We start from the raw sequence: 20,560 nt of genomic DNA, 5'->3' as shown, positions 1-20,560 counted from the left end.
ATACATGATGCTTCTTTTATTCGAAACTTGTTGACAACATAAATGACTGATTGCAAGATGGAGATAAAAGCACGTGACATGAGAATTTCCTATGTGAGTGAGCTCTCAGCAAGCAGCAGGAGCATAAAAATCTTCGCTCAATCAATTATGCAGGCTTCTTCTCACTACACCCGCCAATGAAGCACCGATCTCGAAAATCGCAACCCAAGGTAGAACAACTTGACGCTGCATGAGTGATCCGTGAACTGATTGGACGATCTTAGGGAGCCACTCCTCATAGACCTTATGGCGAGACTGTCAAGGACAATGAAAAGTTCAAGACGTACTACAAGGTAGATTGACTAGATCAACACGCGATCGATGACTTTTATTGACACTTTCCATAGAGCCAGAATATGCTTTCTGAAGAAGAGTTTGAGGAGTTTTACAAAGCGTTGCAACAGCCTCTTCCCACCACTTTCCGTATCACTGGCAGTCGAAGGTAATCATGGAGAGATATGGGGTTGCCTAGGACCTCTCTCTTATTCATGTTGTATTGTAGCAACAAGTTGCAGCTGCGTGAGATTGTAGAGGAGATGTTTGTACCAAACATGCAAGCCATCGAAGTCGAAGGCCAAGTATTCGAGCCACCAAAACCTTTGTCCTGGTATCCTGATCACCTTGGATGGCAAGTGAATGTACCACGTAGCTTGCTTCGCAAGTCGGCCGAATTTGCAAAGTTTCAAAAGTTCATTGTTGCTGAGACCGAAGCCGTAAGTGATATGAATTGTACGTGGATATGCAAAAATGGCTGACAAGGTGGTGGTGATAGGGTAATATGAGCCGTCAAGAAGCTGTCAGTATGGTGCCACCCCTTTTAATGGATATTCAACCTCATCACTGGGTCCTTGACATGTGTGCTGCACCTGGTTCCAAGACTGCTCAAATCATCGAAGCCGTGCATGCCAATGACCAATTGAATGAATTGCCGAGTAAGTTTACAAAGAAGCAACGCACCCAAGATCATGCTGGTTTAATCTATAATGTTATTAGAGGGTCTCGTGGTTGCCAATGATGCTGATTATCGACGTAGCCATATGCTTGTTCACCAATCAAAACGCTTGCAATCTGCTTGTTTCATGGCAACCAACCACAAAGCTCAGCAATTACCCACCGTCCATGTGGTAAGTGACAAACATGTGAGCCACATAATTCTAGTAACACGTTTCGCTAGGTGAACGAAAAGGGTGAAAAGGAAGGATGGCAATTCGATCGTGTATTGTGTGATGTTCCTTGCAGGTAAAATGGAAACCAAAAAAAATATCATAAAGTCATCGAAATCTAATGGTCATTTATAGTGGTGATGGTACTTTGCGCAAGAATGAAGGCATCTGGAACGATTGGAGACCTAGCAATGGCCTTGGATTGCACCGGTAGGAAATGATGCATATATACATATATAGCCAATTAGCTCACCACCACCACCACCACCACCACCACCACCACCACCACCACCATGATGTTGTAGTACTCAAGTCCAGATCTTTTTGCGTGGTGCTCAACTGACCAAACTCGGTGGACGTCTTGTTTATTCAACATGTTCATTCAACCCTATTGAAAATGAAGCTGTGGTTGCAGAGGTGCTTCGTCTTGCAGAAGGTATGTGTGAAGGAGGAGAAGGTGGTGGCGGAGTAAATGTTTATGTGGGGGAAAATGGGATCGCATGTGAGTAAACAAGGCATGATCTTGTAATAGGTGCATTGGAGCTTAAGGATGTTTCAAATGAGCTTCCCGAATTACGTCGTAAACCTGGTCTCACGACATGGAAGGTATTACTCTTATGAACGATATTTATACGTTGCATCGATTTTATTCATGACTGCATCTACTTACAGGTGATGACCAAAGACGGCCAATTTGTTGATTCTATTGACGATGTGCCAGACAGCAACTTGCCTGCCTCCGTTTTCCCGCCTGCCAATGCTGCTGATTTGCATTTGGAACGATGGTAATACAATGGAACAAACAACAACACGTGGTATATGCATACTAAATGTTCTGTCATTACCACAGTTTGAGAATTTACCCACATCAGCAGGATACAGGTGGCTTCTTTGTCGCTGTGTTTGACAAGGTTAAACCCATGACGGCTGCTGACAAGGCAAAGGTGGCCAAATCTCATGGTCAACAGGTGAACGAGCAGGAAGTTGAAGCTGCTGAAGCCAAGGAAGAGAACCTTGTAAAGTCCGTTTCAAAGGAAGAGGAGGAAGAGGAAGAGGATCAAGAATCACCCAAGGAGGAAGCTGCTACCCCTGCTGCTGCTGCTGACGACAACAATGCAGAAGCCATTCCTGCCAAGAGAGCAAGTGGATCTGGTCCCAAGAGAGAAAGCAAACGTCAACGTAAGGATGTTCGTCAACGTCAAGAAGCACCTTTTGAGCTTATGGCTCCTGACAATCCTGATGTGGATGAAATTGCGTAAGTGTTGTATGATTGTCAAGTTGAGAGAGTACCCCTGTAAACTCATTCCATGATATTGTTATTAGCAAATGCTATGATCTCAGCACCGAATTTCCTCGGGACCAATATATCTTGCGAAGTGAAGATGTGGCCAAGAATCGCAACTTGTACTTTGTTTCCAAGCCTGTCAAGATGGTTCTTGAATCACCTGACAAGGACCGCTTGCATATCGTCAACACCGGTTTGCGTCTCTTTTCACGACAAGGATCCCTTCAAGACGAGATCGAGTCACCCTTCCGATTGACAACAGATGGTTTGCCTTTGATTGAGAAATACTTTACGACCGAGCGAAGGATAGTGGATATCACTGACAAGGACCTACGCGTGTTGCTTTTGGAGCATATGCCAAAGATCGAGACATTTGATCCTGAGACACAAAAGAAAATGGACAAGCTGGGTAAGAGTTATCCTATTTAAAGGGTGGGAGGTATTTTATTAACGAAGACATACGTGTAGCTTCCGGTGGATGTATTCTACGTATTGATTTGGCTCAAGCCTTTGATAAGCCGTAAGTAGTAGTGGTGGTGGACTCTTATTCAATGATGAACAAGATTTTGACAACGAGGATTATAGATTGAAGACCACACTTTCCATGTCGATGCCCATTTGGAAAGGCAAGTCATCCGTGAATCTGCTGATCAACAAGGTAGATAAAAGGTATGTATCATGGATTACATTACCATGGATAGAGGTCAAGTGGTTAACTGGAGACATGTGGGGAATTTAGGTTACTTTGTCAACGGATCTACGGTGTTACACCCGAGCCCAAGAAGGCTGAAAAATCAGAAGCATGATCAAGGAATGTCATCTGACTATGTTTTCATATAGAATAATAAAACAACTGATTGGATCAGAAGGATGAAGGGGATTTACCCTATTTGGAGCGTAAGAATGTTGGGGATGTCATTGGTTAAATCATTACGGCCCAAGACGTGCGTGTATGTATCAAGTATATATGCATTCACGGATGGTTGTCCATGTGGGGTGGATGAGCGTGTGAGAATATCTGGATTCATGACAACTTGAAATAAGAGAGAGCACAACCCTTCTTTTCTACTCGTTTCTTTTCTTTCTTTCAAAGATACTTATTTTTTAAATCATGGCCGAAAGTCAACAACAATCGAATTATGGCGTGCTATTGAATAAGCCGAATGATCTTCAAGTCGTTGAGATTCCCGTACCTACTCCAAAAGCTGGTGAAGCTCAAGTCAAAGTGATGGCGACGGGTATTTGTGGTTCTGATGTACATCTATGGAAACATGGTAGCATTGGTATCTTTTCAATGACGGAGCCTTTATTGCTGGGACACGAAAGCGCGGGTGTGGTCACTGCTGTGGGTCCTGGCGTTACCGATTTAAACGTAGGAGATCGTGTAGCCATTGAAGCGTACGTACTAGTATTCAAAAAAAGAGAACCCATTGACTTATACTTGTATGATTAGAGGCATTCCATGTTCTCGATGTGATCAATGTATGCAAGGTCGTTATCATTTATGTCCTGATGTCGTATTCAAGTCGACCCCACCGGATGATGGGCTATTGGCACAATACATTTGCCATCCTGCTCGTTGGCTACACAAGATCCCGGACTCGATTTCATATCAAGAAGGTGCCCTCTTGGAACCTTTGAGTGTTGCCATATCAGCTATCGAGCGTGTAGGTGTTTCATTTGGTCGATCCTTGTTGATTACTGGATGTGGTCCTATCGGATTAATGGTCCTTGCAGTAGCAAGAGCCATTGGCGTAAGTCCGATCATTGTCACTGATGTACAACCAAGTCGCCTTGCCTATGCTGAAAGAATGGGTGCCGATTATACATATCAAGTCAACCCACGTTTAACCGATGTCGACATTGCTCGTGATATTCGTGCCCTTGTTGATCAAGAAGGAGGTGCGGGTGTGGATTATTCGCTCGAGTGCACAGGGATTGAATCCTCTTTTCGAGCTGCCATCATGGCTACCAAGGATGCAGGCACCTGTTGTCTTGTGGGCGTAGGCAAGAATGATCAAACACTACCCGTCAACAATTTTGCCATGCGTGAAGTGGATATCAAGGGGCTTTTCCGTTACCATCACACGTACCCACGTGCTATTGCCCTTATGGCTAGTGGCAAATTGGATGTCAAACATTTGATCACACACCAATATGCATTCATGGATGCAGTCAAAGCCTTTGAGACTGCAGCCGATTATTCCACAGGAGCTATCAAGGTTCAAATTATCAATGAATAAAGAAAAAAAAGGAGGAGTACATAGTAGGCGCAGCAGCAGTAATACATACATAGCCACCAACAATGCAATTGCCTTTTACGCAAATGATAAACAGAAATAGAATATGTTTATTCTAATTATGTATCCTTTTTGTCAACAAGGTGCAGTAATGGTATCGGTTCTAATGCGAATGGAGGGAGGTCGGCTCTTTTTTTCTTTTAGTCTATGTGCTACAACATGAAATCTTATAATGGTGATGTTCCTGCTGACATGACGGCATCAAGATTGGGAGGTGTTGCTACCAATGTCGATGATAATTCTGCAGCCCCACGAGCAGCACTACTCAGCACATGTGCCGCCGTTGATCTGGTTGAGTTGTTGTTGTTGTTGTTGTTGTTGTTATTGGTAGCAGTGGTATGATCCGTAGTGGTGGTGGTGGATGATGGAACGGGAACACCATGATGGTGATGATGGTTGTTGTTGTCTTCTTCTTCTTCTTCGTGTGATGGTTCAGGCTCAACATTGGTCGTCGTTGGATGAAGTTCTTCACCACCAATATCACTTGGATGAACATCGTCATCATCATCATCGGTATGATCACCTTGGTCATGGTCATGTTTCTCCTTGTCTTGATTTTCACCCATAATCTCCACCAAATCTCGTACTTCGATGGCGACACTTGCTTCAAGATCAGAATAGCTGCGGCATATAGGACATGAGAAACCAGGATAGTTTTGAAATAAAAGTGGTCGTAAGCACTTGAAATGGAAAATGTGGGAGCAGGGTGAAATAAACAATGCTTGCAAAGGAGCAATGGCATAGAGACATATACAGCATTCTTGGATTTGATCCCCCGTTGGTGGTGCTGCTGGTGCAAGAGGTGATCCTTGTCCCGTTGTAGCTGTTGCCGTATTCTCAATCCCTTGTCTCAAATCCTTTGCGTCTTCATCACGTGATGGTTGCTGCTGCTCTTGTGGTGTTGGGCCAACGGTTGTTATTAAATGTTGTCGCAATTGTTGGAATGCGGCACGACTGAACGGCTGAGATACGGTGGGTGGTTCACGATTCAGTTCCACGCGCATACGCACAGCACGAAACATGGTCTCAATACCACCTTGATAATCCACACCCAATTGAACCAAATCACCATCCTTGATTTCCTGAGGAGCACTGGGCACACCAGCAGGCGAGAGTCGGGCTCTATTCACGAATGTACCACTTGAAGAACCCACATCCCTTAGATAGACCTATACCCACACACATCTTAATACTTGAGGTTGCTCCCCCTTCCACTCTTCTTACCTTGTTATCTTCTTCAGTCCAAAGTTCAGCATGGTTACGGCTTACAACTTTGCTCTTGAACGAAAGTCGATCATCGGCAATGTTTCGATCGCTGTATCGGCCAATTTTGAAAACGACACCAGGTGGAATCGTACGTTCAATGATATCAAAGACAAAGCAACGACTGCCAATCCCCAAGTTGGGCACCATACGAATGTTTGTCCCATTGCTACCGTTGTTGCTGCCACGACTCTGAGTGCGATTGGGAGGATCGGAAGCTGGGAGGGAATTAGAAGACGAGTTGGCAGAAGACATTATGGCATTGGGTTGTGTTTGTAGTTGCGAAGGAGGAGGAGGTGGACAATCATGCTGTTGTTGCTGTTGTTGGTCTTGTTGTTGTTGTGATGCTGGTGAAGAGGGTACAGAAAGAGAACGTCGTCGAGCTCGTCTTATGCTTCTGAAACCACGACTAAGAAGAGCTGGTGACGATGGACCAGAAGATGCTGCTGCGGGTGATGTTGAAGATGCTGGTGGTGTTGACGGAGAGTTATTAAGCGAGAAACTTCGAAAGCGTGGCATGGATCGTCTTTTTGTGTAAACTATACAAAGAACAAAGGCAAAGGAAAAGAAAAAAAGAAAGGCACACAGACACAAGGGCTTTAGAAACGACCCTTTGAATTAGAAACATAACCAATCGCCACTGAAATGCTGTATAAAATGGGTTGCAATATCCCAAATACTTAGCTTGATGGTTTCTTTGTCTTTGATGTATTAGCGCACAATGAAGTCTACCCTTGTTACACATACAATGCTAGTAGCGCCCATTGTGTAGCTGTTACACACACACGCACACACACACGCACTCACTGTGGGGGGGTGATGATGATGATTGACAGGATGATGATGTGTGTGGCGGCGCGGTGATGCGGTTACCCGGCGACTGAAACAACACGACATGATCTCATAGGAAGGCACGTGAGTGGGTGTTGGGTTATCATATAATAATGCACGATGCCAATCACTATCAATAAACAAAAGCGGTATTTGCTGTGGGACAAGCAGGACATGCAGCCACTCTTGTTTTTGTTGTTGTCGCTGCTGTGTCACTTGCCAAAGAGTCCCTGCTGTTGTTTCTGTCGCATCCACGACATGATGGAAACCAAACATACACATATTAACTCCGTGGCTTTTGAGCATAGATAAAGGGACAATCCATTCCATCTTAGCCACTTTTTCTTTCTCTCGCATCTCTTTTTCTTTTCTATATCATCATCAAGACGACATTGAGATGGCTGATCAACCACAAGCAATGCGTGATTCTGCAAACCTGGAAGCAGCAGCAGCCCCTGTTACCCCGGCAAAGTCTTCTTCGGGTATCTTACCTTCGGTGCCACGAAAGATCTTTTGGCTTTGGATTGCCTTGGGTATCATCCTAGTAGCAGCTGTTGTGGGTACGGTGCTAGGTGTTGTTCTTTCAAGAACAAACAGCATGAAACCAGTACAATTGCAAGATCATCCCGCCGACAGCGACGATCCTACCATCAGCATTGAAAACATTGGCGATTTTCATGCATTATCTCAATTTGCCAATCTCACAGCGATGAAAGTCATTCATGACGATCCACGTTTCGAACCTAATAACAAGAGCCGTATTTTCGTTGTTGGCGATGTTCATGGCTCCCTTCCAGAACTCAATGCCCTTGTGGAAAAACTCAAATACGATTACGACCGTGGTGATCGTTTGATTTTGGCAGGTGATCTTGTGGACAAAGGCCCTGATAGTATAGGTGTCATTCGACGCGCAAAGCAACTAAGAGCTTGGTGTGTTCGTGGCAACCATGACGATAAAGTCGTACGCTTAGCCACGTATCATCGGCAGGGTGCTAGCTTTGGTGGTACAGGTGATGCGAATATCCCGGAAGGTGCTGTACATGATCCATTAGCAAACGACAACCATCACATTGCCATTGCAAGGTATGTCCTCTTTATTGCTTGCTAGTAGTAGTAGTAGTAGTACTTTGGCGATGATGCATTCGACAACAACGTGAGGCGCAATATAAAAAGTCATGCGTACATAGCATCGTGCATACCGCTGCTACTACTGCTGCTGTTTTATTATACATGTAAAATATTTATATATAACTTTTGTTTTCTTTTGCATGAACGATAGCAACATGACCGATGACGATTATAGCTATTTGGCAAGTTGTCCCATGATCCTTGCTGTGCCAGCCATCGAAAGTTTATTTGTGCATGCAGGCGTGCATCCTAACCGGCCATTAGACAAGCAAGAGCCTTTTTTTATCATGAACATGCGATCATTGACCGCCACAGGTGATCCCGTCAAGAAATCATCAGAGGGTGAAGTCCCATGGAGCGATGTTTGGAATTCGGTACAAGGCAACAATACGAGCAAAGACGCTGCTCAATCCACTGCAACAAGCCCATATCGGAAGGTCTATTATGGTCATGCAGCCTCACGTGGTCTGGAGCTGAAAAACTACACTTTTGGTGTCGACACAGGATGCGTCTATGGCGGCAAGCTCACTGCATTAGAGATAAAAACTGGAGATTTGACCCAAGTGCCTTGTAAAATGTATTACGACGATAGCAAATGATGATGATGAAATTATACCAACACATATCTATTACTATTTAAAAGTGGACCGATCATAATAACCCCCACTCTGAGTATTCATTTCCGTGTATGTAGCTACTGCGTTGTTGTTGTATGTTTGGTGCTGATGGCATCCATTGAGAAAAAATCAGCCGAGTGATAATAAAAAGAAGAATGTTCATGCATCTACATGGTTCGATGACTTTTTTTTCGCCTTTACATTAGTTGATGCGGTTTTTGATTCTATTCCTGCTACTTGCATCCGCGTTAGGTAAGCATGACTGGAAGAACATTATTACCGCCGCCATCCCTTTCCCTTCCCCTCCCACCCCCTTTATTTTACCAGTTTAGCGGAAGGTTTCTTTTTTCATTTAACCTTGCCATCCGCTTTTTTCGTATGCAATTGCATTAGTGTATGCATCACCGGATACTTCCGCACCCCATCCCGTTACATATCAAGTTGTGATCAATACACCGGATCGTGAATCGGAAATTGTAGGTGTAGCTGTGGGTCAGGAGGTATATGGTTTGGCACCCGATCCTACAGTCCCCATGCTGTATACCGGCATTGGTCCATCCTCCAGCACCTATCGCTATGTCATTTTGGATAAAAATGACAATAGCATCATCCATTTTGAGCCATTCGAAAGACCTGCTATAGAACATGCCAACAGCACCTTTTACGAGACCTATGGCCGACCATGGAACAAATTGGATCTGCCAGAGCTTCCACAACTATACAAGTTTGAACCAAAAGACCCTGCTGCATCTCCGCTATATGAAGATGGGACCATCATCACGCTGCATTTTAATGTCGATGAAGAGCAAACGCAGAGTATGCATGAAAACAAATATGACAAAAAATCCGCCAAGGTGAATGGTACCATGACCTACATATCGTAAGGGACAAATCCCAACACCCAGGGTCTCATTTTTTACTCACATGATGTTGTAGCTATAATAACGTACAGCAATTCCAAAATGTGGAGCTCAAGGTGGGTGGCCATTCAAGCAGACGTTGGGCAAAGGTGCCATACAAGATCAAGATCCCACACAAGAGTGCACCTGAGGGTCTTTATAGACGTTGGTCCTTCAAGCTAAGATCGGAAGCAACCGATCCCACAATGATGCGTGAGATGCTTTACAATGATTTGCTAAAGTCCACTGGCATTTTGGCTGCACGTGGTGTCTATGCTCGGTAAGTTGAGCCCATCCCATTGATTGGTATGCATATCATCTCATGACAAGCCAATAGCATGTATATCAATAATCGCCCAGCTGGTCTCTTTTTGTTAGTGGATGATAGTGGATCCACAAGGTGAGTTTTAAAAACATGGCAACACACACGACGACATGGATACCAATATGAATCTACTATGTAGCTTTATCAAGGAAACCATTCATCAAGGTGAAAGCAATGTTACTTTGGGTGATCTTATTCAAGGAGATGCAGGCAAAGGTGCCTATGCTGCCAACCTTGGTTTTATTGGTGATACTGCTGAGGCTTATGACGACAAGGTGTACAAGGTCAAAAAGGCGAAAACAGCCGAGCAAAAAGAAGCAGCCATGCAGCCTTTGATTGAATTCATGCAATTTATTGACAGCTATGATCCCGAGGATGCTCCAGAGAATGAAGCCATGTTACTTGAACAATGGAAGCCTTACATTGATGCCAAGCAATTTATCCGACAAATGGCTTTGGAGTGGATTGGCGGCAATTGGGACGCTGTGCAATACTCAGGCAACAATTACGCCATGTATCATCATCCAACCACCGGCCAATATATAACCATCCCCATGGATTTCGATTATACCTTTGGCAATGGGCTCGAAGAAGATCAGCGTAACCTCATGACAGGCGAGTGGCCAGAATTTACGGCAGGTCGCAAGACACATTCCTTCTTGTGGGAACGTATCAAAGCCATTCCTCAATTTGTCAAAATGTACCAGGATACATTACGTGACATTAATACGCATGTATCCAATCCTCAAACCATGTTCAAGCGCATTGATGGTTTGGCTTACATGTTGCAAAGAGACGTTGTATGGGATCGATCCCTTGAACGCTTTACCGAAGGCTTAACACGACCTTGGTCAGCTGAGGATTTCCTTGGATCATTGGAACATGGCTCAGGACAACAAGATGAACAAATTGGTCTCAAAGAATGGATCAGTGGCAAGAGCGAAAGTATTATGAATATGCAAGATTTGTCCCCCTCCGGTCCTGATGGTGGCCTTGGTGTAGGCTTTTACCCTTTCAAAGAAGAAGATCTTCAAAGAGCATAAGAATAAACACATCATGCACTCTCACACACTCGTCTAACTTACGTACACAACTTTTCTCTTGCCGAGAAATGATGGTTACTCAATATCCGTTGCATTCGAACAAATTCATTCGCCAGCAAAGTGCTGAGTTTACCCATAGCCCCAAGTTCGTAATTGAATTATGCAAGGGCAATTGTCATGATATAGATACAATGTGAGCAAATGACGGATGGACATTGCTGGATACAGCATAGCGTATGATCGTTTACTACGTGGTCATGGTTACACTTTTGCGTCGTCGCTTGATAATGACAATGGGCTCCGACTATAATGTATATATATATATATAACGCATTTCAAACGTGTTCCTCTTTCATTAGACCTCTTCTTTTCTTTATTTCAAATCATGTCACTAGCTAAACCTTTGGCCAAGATACAAGCACTTTATACACCATCCAATGGCTCTATCACCAACCAGATATGGTATGTCCTTGCGGTAAGTTTCTCATGTGGCTCATTGCTTGAGTCCAGATCACTGATCAGGCATGGGGGTCGTCCATGTGTATAGGCAGTTGTCATGACATCGTTGAACCGGTCTCAGGATATCCCTCAAGTATATGAAGCAGTGGAAAAGACGGTGTATGCGGATGACAAGGATAAACAAGACACCGAAAAGAGCAAGGTGCTACTTCGGATGCGTGAAGGCATTTTCAAGTCCTTTGTGATTATTGGATACCCAAAGGTAAGGAGGGGTTCAGTGATTGTGATCTCTTTTGCCGATTAACATAGGAAACGGATGGATAGATCATCAATTCTCTTCAAGCTCTCAATACAGGCGTATCAACCCAAGTGCTATCCAAAATGCCGTCAACGCCGATTAGGTAAGCGTGTGAGTGACATTTTACAAAGAGTATCACAAATCCTCATGATCTCATATAGAACCGAATCATCATGGAACGATATTATCAAGCAGCGTGAACGTGGTCAACATTTGTTTGATACGATCTATGAGCGTCATTCAAAAAAGGTCCAAGAAAACATGTACACGGCGTATCCGGATCTTGGACAAGCAGCCATTCATCAGCTCTATGGACCCGTTTTGGCTGAATCAAGCGTGATTTCTGCCAAGGAAACAAGCTTGATCATGGTGGCTGGATTGATGTTACAAGACGTGCCTGCACAATTAAAGGGACATCGATATGGAGCACTACATCATGGTGCCACGCAACAAGATTTGGAACGTTTAGAAATCATGGTGGATATCATTGCAAGGCATTACAACGTCTAAAGTGTAGTAGTCGTCGTAGATTTGTATTAGAGTTATTTCATGTACCATAGTATTACGTTTTGCCGTGTGTGTGAATATCATTTTTTTCTCTCCTGAGGGCATGATGGAGGATCAAGATCATCACAACAAACAACGACGATTATTATTATGTTATGCGGTCGTCGTCAGCATATGATGAGGACCAAAAGTACAGTAGCAGCATGTGATGAGAAGGGGAGCAACCCAATCAAAAACAACCATCTGCTCGTGCAGAGAGAGATAAAGCTCGATCATCGCCGCGTCGTCGTGTCGTGGTTGCACGCAAAACAAACCACGCATGCATATGCCGCGCATTTTGCTTTGCTTCTTTTTTTCCTTTCAAAATCATTAGACGTGTTGGCAAGTGCAACGAGATACAAACAAATAAACAAAAAGCAGCCCATCTGATCATTCCTTCAATGATGATGAACCCGCCGCTCAACAAATACAACGCACGTCGTCGTCGATATTCGCAATTCGGGCGTAATCCATCAGTTAGGCGTTATTATTGTAATTTTCTACAAAACCAATGCATGCAGTATGTAGATCCATTATTCGGATATAGTAGTTTTAAGGTGGATTGGCACAGCATGGCCTCATCAGCTCAATGTTATAGAGTTAATCGATTTGCCACTTTATTCTCCCTGACAATGGTTGCTAGGCTACACGTGACCATGGAAACGCTTTTTGCGGGAGGCTCCCAGTTGTACAATGGATCCATGTTGCACACTTTGAGGGTGAGAGATAAATGCAGGAACTACTCTAGTAGGCAGGTCATCATGCTTTTGATTTGTGTTACAGCTGCTGTTGCTTTCCACCGCCACCACCATTTGTAACCCAATGTCCGCCGCCATCGCACAGGAGCTCATGAACGCTCGCAATCAAGATGACTTGGATCGCATAGAGCATGAACAAACGCAATGGTAGTTATAGATAGTCAAGGAACGCATATAGAGATATAACGTGTGTTGAACGATAGTTTAAAGACGTGCCAGAGCACACAGCAGCAGTTGCAAGCATTCAATGACTTTAGCAAAGCACGGTACCAGAACATTAACAAGCACTTTGAGACGCATACGGCCATGTTGAAAGAGATGAAACGTGATATGGATAGCGTGTTTAAAAAGTTAAGGTATGAAAGCAAAGGATGGGTGTTTACATGTAGATGAGTGTTAATGGGACACATATCATTTTCTATAGAAAGATCAAGCATCAATTAGAGCTAAAGTATCCTAATGAGATGGAAAAAGTGAAGCAGAGATACCCTCCACCTATTGTACCCGAAGAAGATGATTGAGAGAATAAAATCATGCAATTGACACCCGAGGCGAGCAGTAGATCCAAGCCACGAAGATCTTGTTTTTTATGTCAGTTCATCCGCTCCATTGGATTGGGAGCGCCATCATCCCCGCATTCATTCCCTTTCACTTTCTCTTCTTCTTTAACAACCATGTCGCACGATAAGTATCAGTCGCCGTTGACTTCGCGTTATGCCTCCAAGGAGATGGCTTACAACTTCTCCGAAGACAAGCGTTACTCTACTTGGCGTAAACTTTGGCTCAACCTTGCTATCGCTGAACAACGCCTCGGTCTCACCGACATTACCGACAAGGCCATTGAGGAAATGCGCGCCAACATTGACAACATTGACTATGAAGTTGCTGCTGCCGAAGAAAAGAAGCGTCGTCACGACGTTATGGCTCACGTCCACGCCTTTGGTCAAGTGGCTCCTGCTGCAGCTGGTATCATTCACTTGGGTGCTACTTCTTGCTATGTCACTGGTAGGACACAATGACACACATACACACAAAAGAATGGGATGATTTATATTGGTGTATTTGTTAGACAATGGTGATTTGATCATTTTACGCGATGCATATGACATTGTCATCAGAAAGTTGGTGCACGTGATTGATATCTTGAGTCAATTTGCAAAGGCCTATCGCGACTTGCCTACCCTTGGCTTCACTCATTTCCAACCTGCTCAACTTGTCACTGTTGGCAAGCGTGCCACATTGTGGATCCAAGAACTCTTGTGGGATTTGCGTAACTTTGAACGTGCTCGTAACGATCTCAAACTCCGCGGTGTCAAGGGTACCACTGGTACTCAAGCTTCTTTTATGGCTCTTTTCAATGGTGATCATGACAAGGTATACATATACATATACATATCCTTATGGTGTCTTTCATTGACATGCTTTTTAGATCGAGCAATTGGATCAACTTGTGACCGAGCTCTCTGGTTTCAAGGAAGCCTATCCCGTCTGTGGTCAAACCTATTCCCGCAAGATCGACATTGATGTCCTTCATCCTTTGTCTGGCTTCGGTGCTACTGCTCACAAGATGGCCACTGATATCCGTCTCTTGGCCAACTTGAAGGAAATTGAGGAGCCCTTTGAAAAGGATCAAATCGGCAGCTCGGCTATGGCTTACAAGCGTAACCCTATGCGTTCGGAACGTGCTTGCTCTCTTTCTCGTCACTTGATGATGCTTGTCAACGATGCTCTTCAAACCAGCGCTGTCCAATGGCTCGAACGTACTCTCGATGATAGTGCCATTCGTCGTATTTCGCTTCCTGAAGCTTTCCTCACCACTGATATCTTGTTGACTTTGCTTCAAAACATTTGCGAAGGCATGGTGGTCTATCCCAAGGTCATTGAACGCCGCATCAAGCAAGAGTTGCCTTTCATGGCTACTGAAAACATCATCATGGCTATGGTCAAGAAGGGTGGTGATCGTCAAGAATGCCACGAACAAATCCGTGTCTTGTCGCACGAAGCTGCCCACGTTGTCAAAATGGAAGGTGGCGAAAACGATCTCATTGAACGTATCAAGAAGACCGAATACTTTAAGCCTATCTGGGATGAGGTATGTCTATACTACTACCATGGTCATTAACGTACCTACTAACTACTATCTATATAGCTTCCCAAGCTTTTGGATCCTTCCACCTTCATTGGTCGTGCTCCTGAGCAAGTTGACAACTTTATCACCAAGCATGTTGAGCCAGCTCTTGCTCCCTATAGCGATGTTCTCAAGGAACGTACCAAGGCTGAACTCTCTGTTTAAATCAGTAGATATCAACGCATTCTCTCTCTCTTCCTCACCACCAACACCACCATTCATCTCATGTTGTTTAAAATAAATGCATTTTTGTTGAAATTTATAAACGTGTATGCATGAAAAGGCGCAATTACTCCAAGCGTTTTGCTCTATATAACACAATGTAGGCGGTATGCCAATCACCTATTATCCCATGATGATGGTTAATCCCCTTTCATATACACCTGCTTCCATAACTCTCTTCCTTACCTCCACCATCCAAACGTTCAATGTCAGCGTCCTTGACTACTGAGACCTTGTCATCATCAAACTTGTGCCATTCATCTATGCCATGGATTAGAGATACTGCCCCCTTTTCTTGTTTGCATCCACACACTTACTTTCAGCCTTTTTAACCCATGCAATGTAGTGACCTGAATCAGCAGATCGACCCACGTGCGTCAAGACAGCACACAACTCGTATTGTCCAGTAGGATTGCCACCGACGTCTTTGAGGAGCTCTGGATCAATGAATTGGGACCAATCCACTTTTTCTTCATCTGTGTCCATAGCTGAAGGTGATGCTGACGATGATGATGCACCCGTCTCCATATCAATCTTGCGGCGTTTCTCTTCACGACGTTTGGCTTCCCTCTTATCCTCAATATCCTTGAGCTTGGACCTGGCTTTGCTGTACTTGGATTGTAATTCGGGTGTGCACAATTCAGTAGCGTCAAATTGAAGAGGGAATTTCACTTTGCGTAAAATCTTGGCTCGAATACGTTGCTCAGGCTTCCAAAAGAATCGAATGAATTGCACAGGCAAATATTGTGGCAAGCGACTCACACGAGACACACGCTCGTATTTGGCAGTACGATCCAATGTAGCCGAATTCTTTTCAATCTCTTCCGTAAGCGACTACAAAATCCCGTGTCAGTGCCCCTTGCTCTCAACAAGATGATCCTTTTTCATACTCACTTCTTTGATACCATTGACCATGTAATTGGTTGCTACATAGGAAAAGAAATCAATATCGTTTACTTTTGGTGAGATTGGTGCCACACACTTACTTCCAGAGATATGACAACCCAATTTGGAAAAAGGTTCACTGGTTACTACCTTCTCCTCTTCCGGTGCCTCAACGCATTTGAGCCTATATATACATTCGAGTCAGCGATGCATGATTTATACGCTACTACTACTACCCCTACTTACTCTGATGTCATTTGACCTGTCATGTACTGCTCGATAAAGTTTTGACCGGTTTTCTCGTCCTGGGGAAGCTTGGCCTTGAGTACAGAAACCATCTCGCTCCAGCATTCTTCAGCATCTTGTTGCATGGGGATACCACCTTGACCCGTTTGCGAGAATTGAGGGAATACTTGACGCAACATCTAATATCCAATTATCAACACGGGCCCTAACCCTTTAATTCTTGTTGTCATTTACCTGCCAAAACACGAGGGGTGGGAATCCATCACCGGCCTTGTTCAATTCCTTAAAGAGATCACGCAAACTGGCTGTAAGGTTGCCACGGTTATCCACACCAGAAATGCTGCCTTGGTAGCTATAGCATATATCACCCATAATGAATACAATATATCCAGTAGCACATCTCCAGCTATACCACCTACCTATTCAAATCAGCTTGAAGTTCAGGCATGGCGCGAAGACATTGAAGCGTTGAATTCTAATGATAAGAGTGAGAGAAAAGTACAGGTACACACACACATACATAAAGATCCTATACATACCATGTAACATGTGTTGCCAAGATTCTCCAAACCAGCAGGAATCTCAAGCTATACAATGTATAAATGAGTCACCCACAAAACGCGTGTATCGAACCCGCCCATCATCATTCATCCTTACCGCTTCAGCGACTTGAGCATCTGTCATATCTTCCAAGAACTGCGTAGGCTTCTCTGGGGGTTTGGGCAATTCACCAGCGGTACCCATCATCATAAACGTATGACCCTTCAAGCACGTCAATACCCTCGTTTCCTTGACTGGATCATACAATAGCAACTTACGTCCTTCAAGCCCAACTTGTTAAGATCAGTCGTTTCCTAAGAGCAACTCGTCATTAGCAACGCGCCAAGTTCCTCTCTCGTCCATTCCCTTACTTTGAGCATGCCGCCCTTGATCATGATCTTTTGTCGTTCAGGAGGAACACCTGTTTGAGAGTAGATCTGCGTCTTGAATACCTCGGGGCTTTCATCGGTGTCTATTCTCGCCACAAGGTCAACAACAAGAAGCTTGCATCGCATCGCCAAGTCAACTTACCAAGCTCCAAGTTTTCAAACTTTTTGCCACTCCATTTGACGTTTACGTTGACAATGGGCATGGTTGTAGTAGAAGTAAAGAAAAGGGGGGAAGGAGTTGGTGGTCCACAAAGGATGCCGCGTCATTAACTAATATGCCGCCGCTCGCAGCAACAGCGCAACCACGAATCCATTGGTGGACGGTGTTTTCCTTCTCCTCCTCGCTCCTCCATACATGTCAAGCTGTCAATGCAGCAGCCAAAAGAAACACTCATAGATAGTCCACATTACAACTTGCATACCAAAGTAAACAATTTGAGTATAAGCTGCCATATGACAGGTATTTAATCAATGGATGGGAACTTTTCATCGTGATTATTACAATCTTCTACGTTCGTATGAGATGGGGGAAAGATGTGTGGTGAGGTGCTGAATAAAGCTGGGAAGAAGGATATGTGCAATTGAAAGAAAAAAAAGTGTGTATAGTATGTGATGACCCCATATAGGGGAGAGAGAGAGAGAGCGATCATGGTTGCCTAGTAATAAGAAGCATGTAGATAACAAAGAAAGAACAATAAAAGAGAAATGTGCTTAAAATAGTGTACACTTGCTCATGGCTTGGTGCAATGAGGCTGTTCAGCATAATTAAGAACAACACCAACGAATTCATCCAAAATCCTTGTTTGTTCAACATAGCGTACTGCTGGCATGGGTTGATGAGGATGATGATCCATGGAAGCACTTGTAGTAGTAGTAGTAGGCGTTGTTGCAGCTGCTGCAGGATGTTCGGAATATGTGGCGTTGGGTGTAAACGACAAGAGTGAATGCATTGATGGTAAAGTATCCGTAGACATGTTTTGTGAAAGCCATTCCTCATCATCATCGGTGGTGGTTGTGGTGGTGCTAGTGGGTGATGGTGCCTTGTAGGAATCATTACTAGCAATGCTGCTTGCTGTGCTGGCACTACTCACACGGCGTTCACTACGCCAACTAGGGGATAAATGCGGCATAGTAGGTGACGTGGGTGAATCCAAAGACGAGGAGGCACGATAAAAGGATGGACGTTGTAGATCAATGGAAGGTAGTTCAATCTTTTGTTGAGGAGCACTATAGAATGGTAGATCGCTTGCGTGTTGGTGATGGTAATGATGATGCATGCGACGTCCACGACGTGGAAGTACAAGTTGAGGTTGATGATGATGATGATAATGCTGTTGTTGTTGTTCCTGACAAGAAATGGTGGTGGTGGTGGTGGTGGTGGTAGTAGTAGTACTGGCAGCATCGGGAGTTTCAGCTCTTTGCTCCAACATCATGCGACGTCCTAGCCGGCGAGCAATTTCGTCACGTACAAATTGTTGCTTTTCAGCTGAATCATGCTCTCCAAACTTTTGACGTGCAAGACGATAGACACGACATCGAAGATCGTTTTGCCGATTCTTTTCTCGATTTTCTGCACGCCACTTGCGCATCCTTCATACATACAAGCGTGAGAATCTGAATATGGATGGTGGCAATAATAGGATTCCTTACCTTTCTGTGGTCTCTTCTTTTGACACCACTTTTTTTGCATGCCCCTTCCATCGCTTTTGATCACGACTGCGGACATAAGGTATGTTGTGAATGTTGGGATTCTCCATGTGACGCTTGCTAAAATAATGAAAAAGAGTCGTCAATCGCCGCCACCTTGGGAGTAGTAGGAGTAGGGTTATATACACTTACAGATTGGACCGTGTTGCAAACACTAAAGATCATGATGATGGCTTCGTTAGTAAGATGAAAAAGATAATGAACAAGAGAATGATGCTTACTCTTTGGACACTGGGTACACGCAAAAATACGTGCAGAGGAAGCGGGTTCAAGAGGTACAGTCATTGTGATAAAGAAAGAAAGAAAAATGAAAAGAGGCAGTGAAAGAAAGAGTGCAATAAAAAGGGAAGTAAATTTTTTCATCTATCCATTTTATCACTGATGTGGTTATAAATACTCAAGTGACAAGTGGTAAATGATCTCTCTCGCGCTCTCTCACTCTCGTGCCCTGCAGCAAAAGCAGCAGCAGCAGCAGCAGCATACACAAACAGAGCAAGTTTTTCATAGGCACAAGCACAATCATGCATTATCATATATGGCATGGATTCGACACAAGAATCTTACTTGTCTTTCATTCTTTTGCTTTTCTCTCTATCTCCAACATTGTTCATTTTGGCGGGAAACACTCCTTCTTTCATGGTAGATGATTATGCGCATACTCTACACTCAAACCCCCTTGCGTTTCCGGTTAAAAGTGTGTGTGCACATGGACGTGGTGTGTGTGTGTGTGTGCACAATCCATGTAGAAGGGGATCATGATAATGGGGTAGAAATGGAAATCACAATACCCCCTTGGCCCCCCTTTCATGTTTTCTTTAGAGAGAGAGAGAAACGATGAAATATGGTTGTTTGGATTCCTCGCCTCCCACCCCCCAAAACCCGATAACACCCTTTTTTTTACACACACACCCTTTGCCGTTAGCCGTCCCCGTAGCACACCTATTCACACACACTCTCTCTCTCTCTCCCCCAAAGCCACTCTTGAATGTCACTATACAAGTGATCCCTGTGTAATTTGGGCCGGATTGCAATTTTTATTTATGTATGCCGCACTTCTCTGTTTATCTCTTGTTTATACCTTGACACATAACACGCATTCTATCACATTCAACATGGACCACATCATCGTGAGCCTTGATTGTGATGCCATTAATAGCGTGCCATGAGAATGAAAAGACGCGAGGATGATCGTCGTGAGAATGACATTACTACTACTACTACCGCCACTGACAGGAGCAGGGTATCACGTTTACTATGATACACGTCAGCAGCAACAACAACATTCCATGGAATAACACACATACGTAAATTAAAAAGCAAAAGGTATGGACCTGCAGCCATCACCAAATCACCAACAATGATGACTTTTGTTGTGTTTATGTTGTTATGTATGAGTCGTGTGTGCCTCATGCTCATTTGTCATCTCTACAAATAAATACCATACCACTACAACAATGCCTCATTGGCCGTATTCTTATTATCAGAAAGA

The 20,560-nt window shown here is 44.0% G+C and overlaps 9 protein-coding genes across 9 annotated transcripts; 6 read left to right on the top strand and 3 right to left on the bottom strand.

The window, feature by feature from the left end:
* Positions 1–176: 176 nt before the first annotated feature.
* Positions 177–3,293, top strand: O0I10_012318 (uncharacterized protein; the record flags this gene model as incomplete). The annotated part of the gene is made up of 16 exons (XM_058492251.1): positions 177–209; positions 264–332; positions 387–481; positions 542–752; positions 812–971; positions 1,033–1,163; positions 1,214–1,278; positions 1,338–1,412; positions 1,508–1,638; positions 1,735–1,808; positions 1,875–1,987; positions 2,053–2,457; positions 2,526–2,896; positions 2,956–3,007; positions 3,073–3,156; positions 3,227–3,293. 16 exons carry the CDS (start codon positions 177–179, stop codon positions 3,291–3,293), a joined length of 2,136 nt encoding a protein of 711 aa, XP_058337001.1.
* Positions 3,294–3,598: 305 nt separating this feature from the next.
* Positions 3,599–4,730, top strand: O0I10_012317 (chlorophyll synthesis pathway protein BchC; the record flags this gene model as incomplete). Its single annotated transcript, XM_058492250.1, has 2 exons — positions 3,599–3,885; positions 3,941–4,730. The coding sequence occupies 2 exons, from the start codon at positions 3,599–3,601 to the stop codon at positions 4,728–4,730; spliced, it is 1,077 nt and encodes a 358-aa protein (XP_058337000.1).
* A 224-nt stretch (positions 4,731–4,954) lies between these two features.
* On the bottom strand, positions 4,955–6,569 carry O0I10_012316 (uncharacterized protein; the record flags this gene model as incomplete). The annotated part of the gene is made up of 2 exons (XM_058492249.1): positions 4,955–5,956; positions 6,012–6,569. 2 exons carry the CDS (start codon positions 6,567–6,569, stop codon positions 4,955–4,957), a joined length of 1,560 nt encoding a protein of 519 aa, XP_058336999.1.
* A 709-nt stretch (positions 6,570–7,278) lies between these two features.
* O0I10_012315 (uncharacterized protein) lies at positions 7,279–10,893 on the top strand (the record flags this gene model as incomplete). Its single annotated transcript, XM_058492248.1, has 6 exons — positions 7,279–7,964; positions 8,161–8,579; positions 9,020–9,506; positions 9,563–9,805; positions 9,863–9,925; positions 9,990–10,893. The coding sequence occupies 6 exons, from the start codon at positions 7,279–7,281 to the stop codon at positions 10,891–10,893; spliced, it is 2,802 nt and encodes a 933-aa protein (XP_058336998.1).
* A 385-nt stretch (positions 10,894–11,278) lies between these two features.
* O0I10_012314 (uncharacterized protein) lies at positions 11,279–12,160 on the top strand (the record flags this gene model as incomplete). Its single annotated transcript, XM_058492247.1, has 4 exons — positions 11,279–11,368; positions 11,441–11,614; positions 11,677–11,753; positions 11,812–12,160. 4 exons carry the CDS (start codon positions 11,279–11,281, stop codon positions 12,158–12,160), a joined length of 690 nt encoding a protein of 229 aa, XP_058336997.1.
* Positions 12,161–13,018: 858 nt separating this feature from the next.
* O0I10_012313 (uncharacterized protein) lies at positions 13,019–13,475 on the top strand (the record flags this gene model as incomplete). The annotated part of the gene is made up of 3 exons (XM_058492246.1): positions 13,019–13,101; positions 13,158–13,310; positions 13,379–13,475. The coding sequence occupies 3 exons, from the start codon at positions 13,019–13,021 to the stop codon at positions 13,473–13,475; spliced, it is 333 nt and encodes a 110-aa protein (XP_058336996.1).
* A 153-nt stretch (positions 13,476–13,628) lies between these two features.
* On the top strand, positions 13,629–15,247 carry O0I10_012312 (adenylosuccinate lyase; the record flags this gene model as incomplete). The annotated part of the gene is made up of 4 exons (XM_058492245.1): positions 13,629–13,959; positions 14,024–14,328; positions 14,384–15,046; positions 15,104–15,247. 4 exons carry the CDS (start codon positions 13,629–13,631, stop codon positions 15,245–15,247), a joined length of 1,443 nt encoding a protein of 480 aa, XP_058336995.1.
* A 124-nt stretch (positions 15,248–15,371) lies between these two features.
* On the bottom strand, positions 15,372–17,567 carry O0I10_012311 (uncharacterized protein; the record flags this gene model as incomplete). The annotated part of the gene is made up of 13 exons (XM_058492244.1): positions 15,372–15,424; positions 15,491–15,565; positions 15,622–16,138; positions 16,199–16,230; positions 16,291–16,373; positions 16,436–16,614; positions 16,670–16,787; positions 16,855–16,910; positions 16,975–17,022; positions 17,093–17,197; positions 17,254–17,289; positions 17,347–17,447; positions 17,507–17,567. 13 exons carry the CDS (start codon positions 17,565–17,567, stop codon positions 15,372–15,374), a joined length of 1,464 nt encoding a protein of 487 aa, XP_058336994.1.
* Positions 17,568–18,095: 528 nt separating this feature from the next.
* Positions 18,096–19,356, bottom strand: O0I10_012310 (uncharacterized protein; the record flags this gene model as incomplete). The annotated part of the gene is made up of 4 exons (XM_058492243.1): positions 18,096–18,954; positions 19,015–19,131; positions 19,204–19,225; positions 19,293–19,356. 4 exons carry the CDS (start codon positions 19,354–19,356, stop codon positions 18,096–18,098), a joined length of 1,062 nt encoding a protein of 353 aa, XP_058336993.1.
* Positions 19,357–20,560: the final 1,204 nt, after the last annotated feature.

Source organism: Lichtheimia ornata (genome assembly GCF_029851405.1).
Source record: "Lichtheimia ornata isolate CBS 291.66 chromosome Unknown scaffold00120, whole genome shotgun sequence".
NCBI classification, from domain to species: Eukaryota; Fungi; Mucoromycota; class Mucoromycetes; order Mucorales; family Lichtheimiaceae; genus Lichtheimia; species Lichtheimia ornata.
The sequence above is the reverse complement of the archived record's forward strand: the minus strand, read 5'-3'. Positions and strand labels throughout refer to the sequence as shown.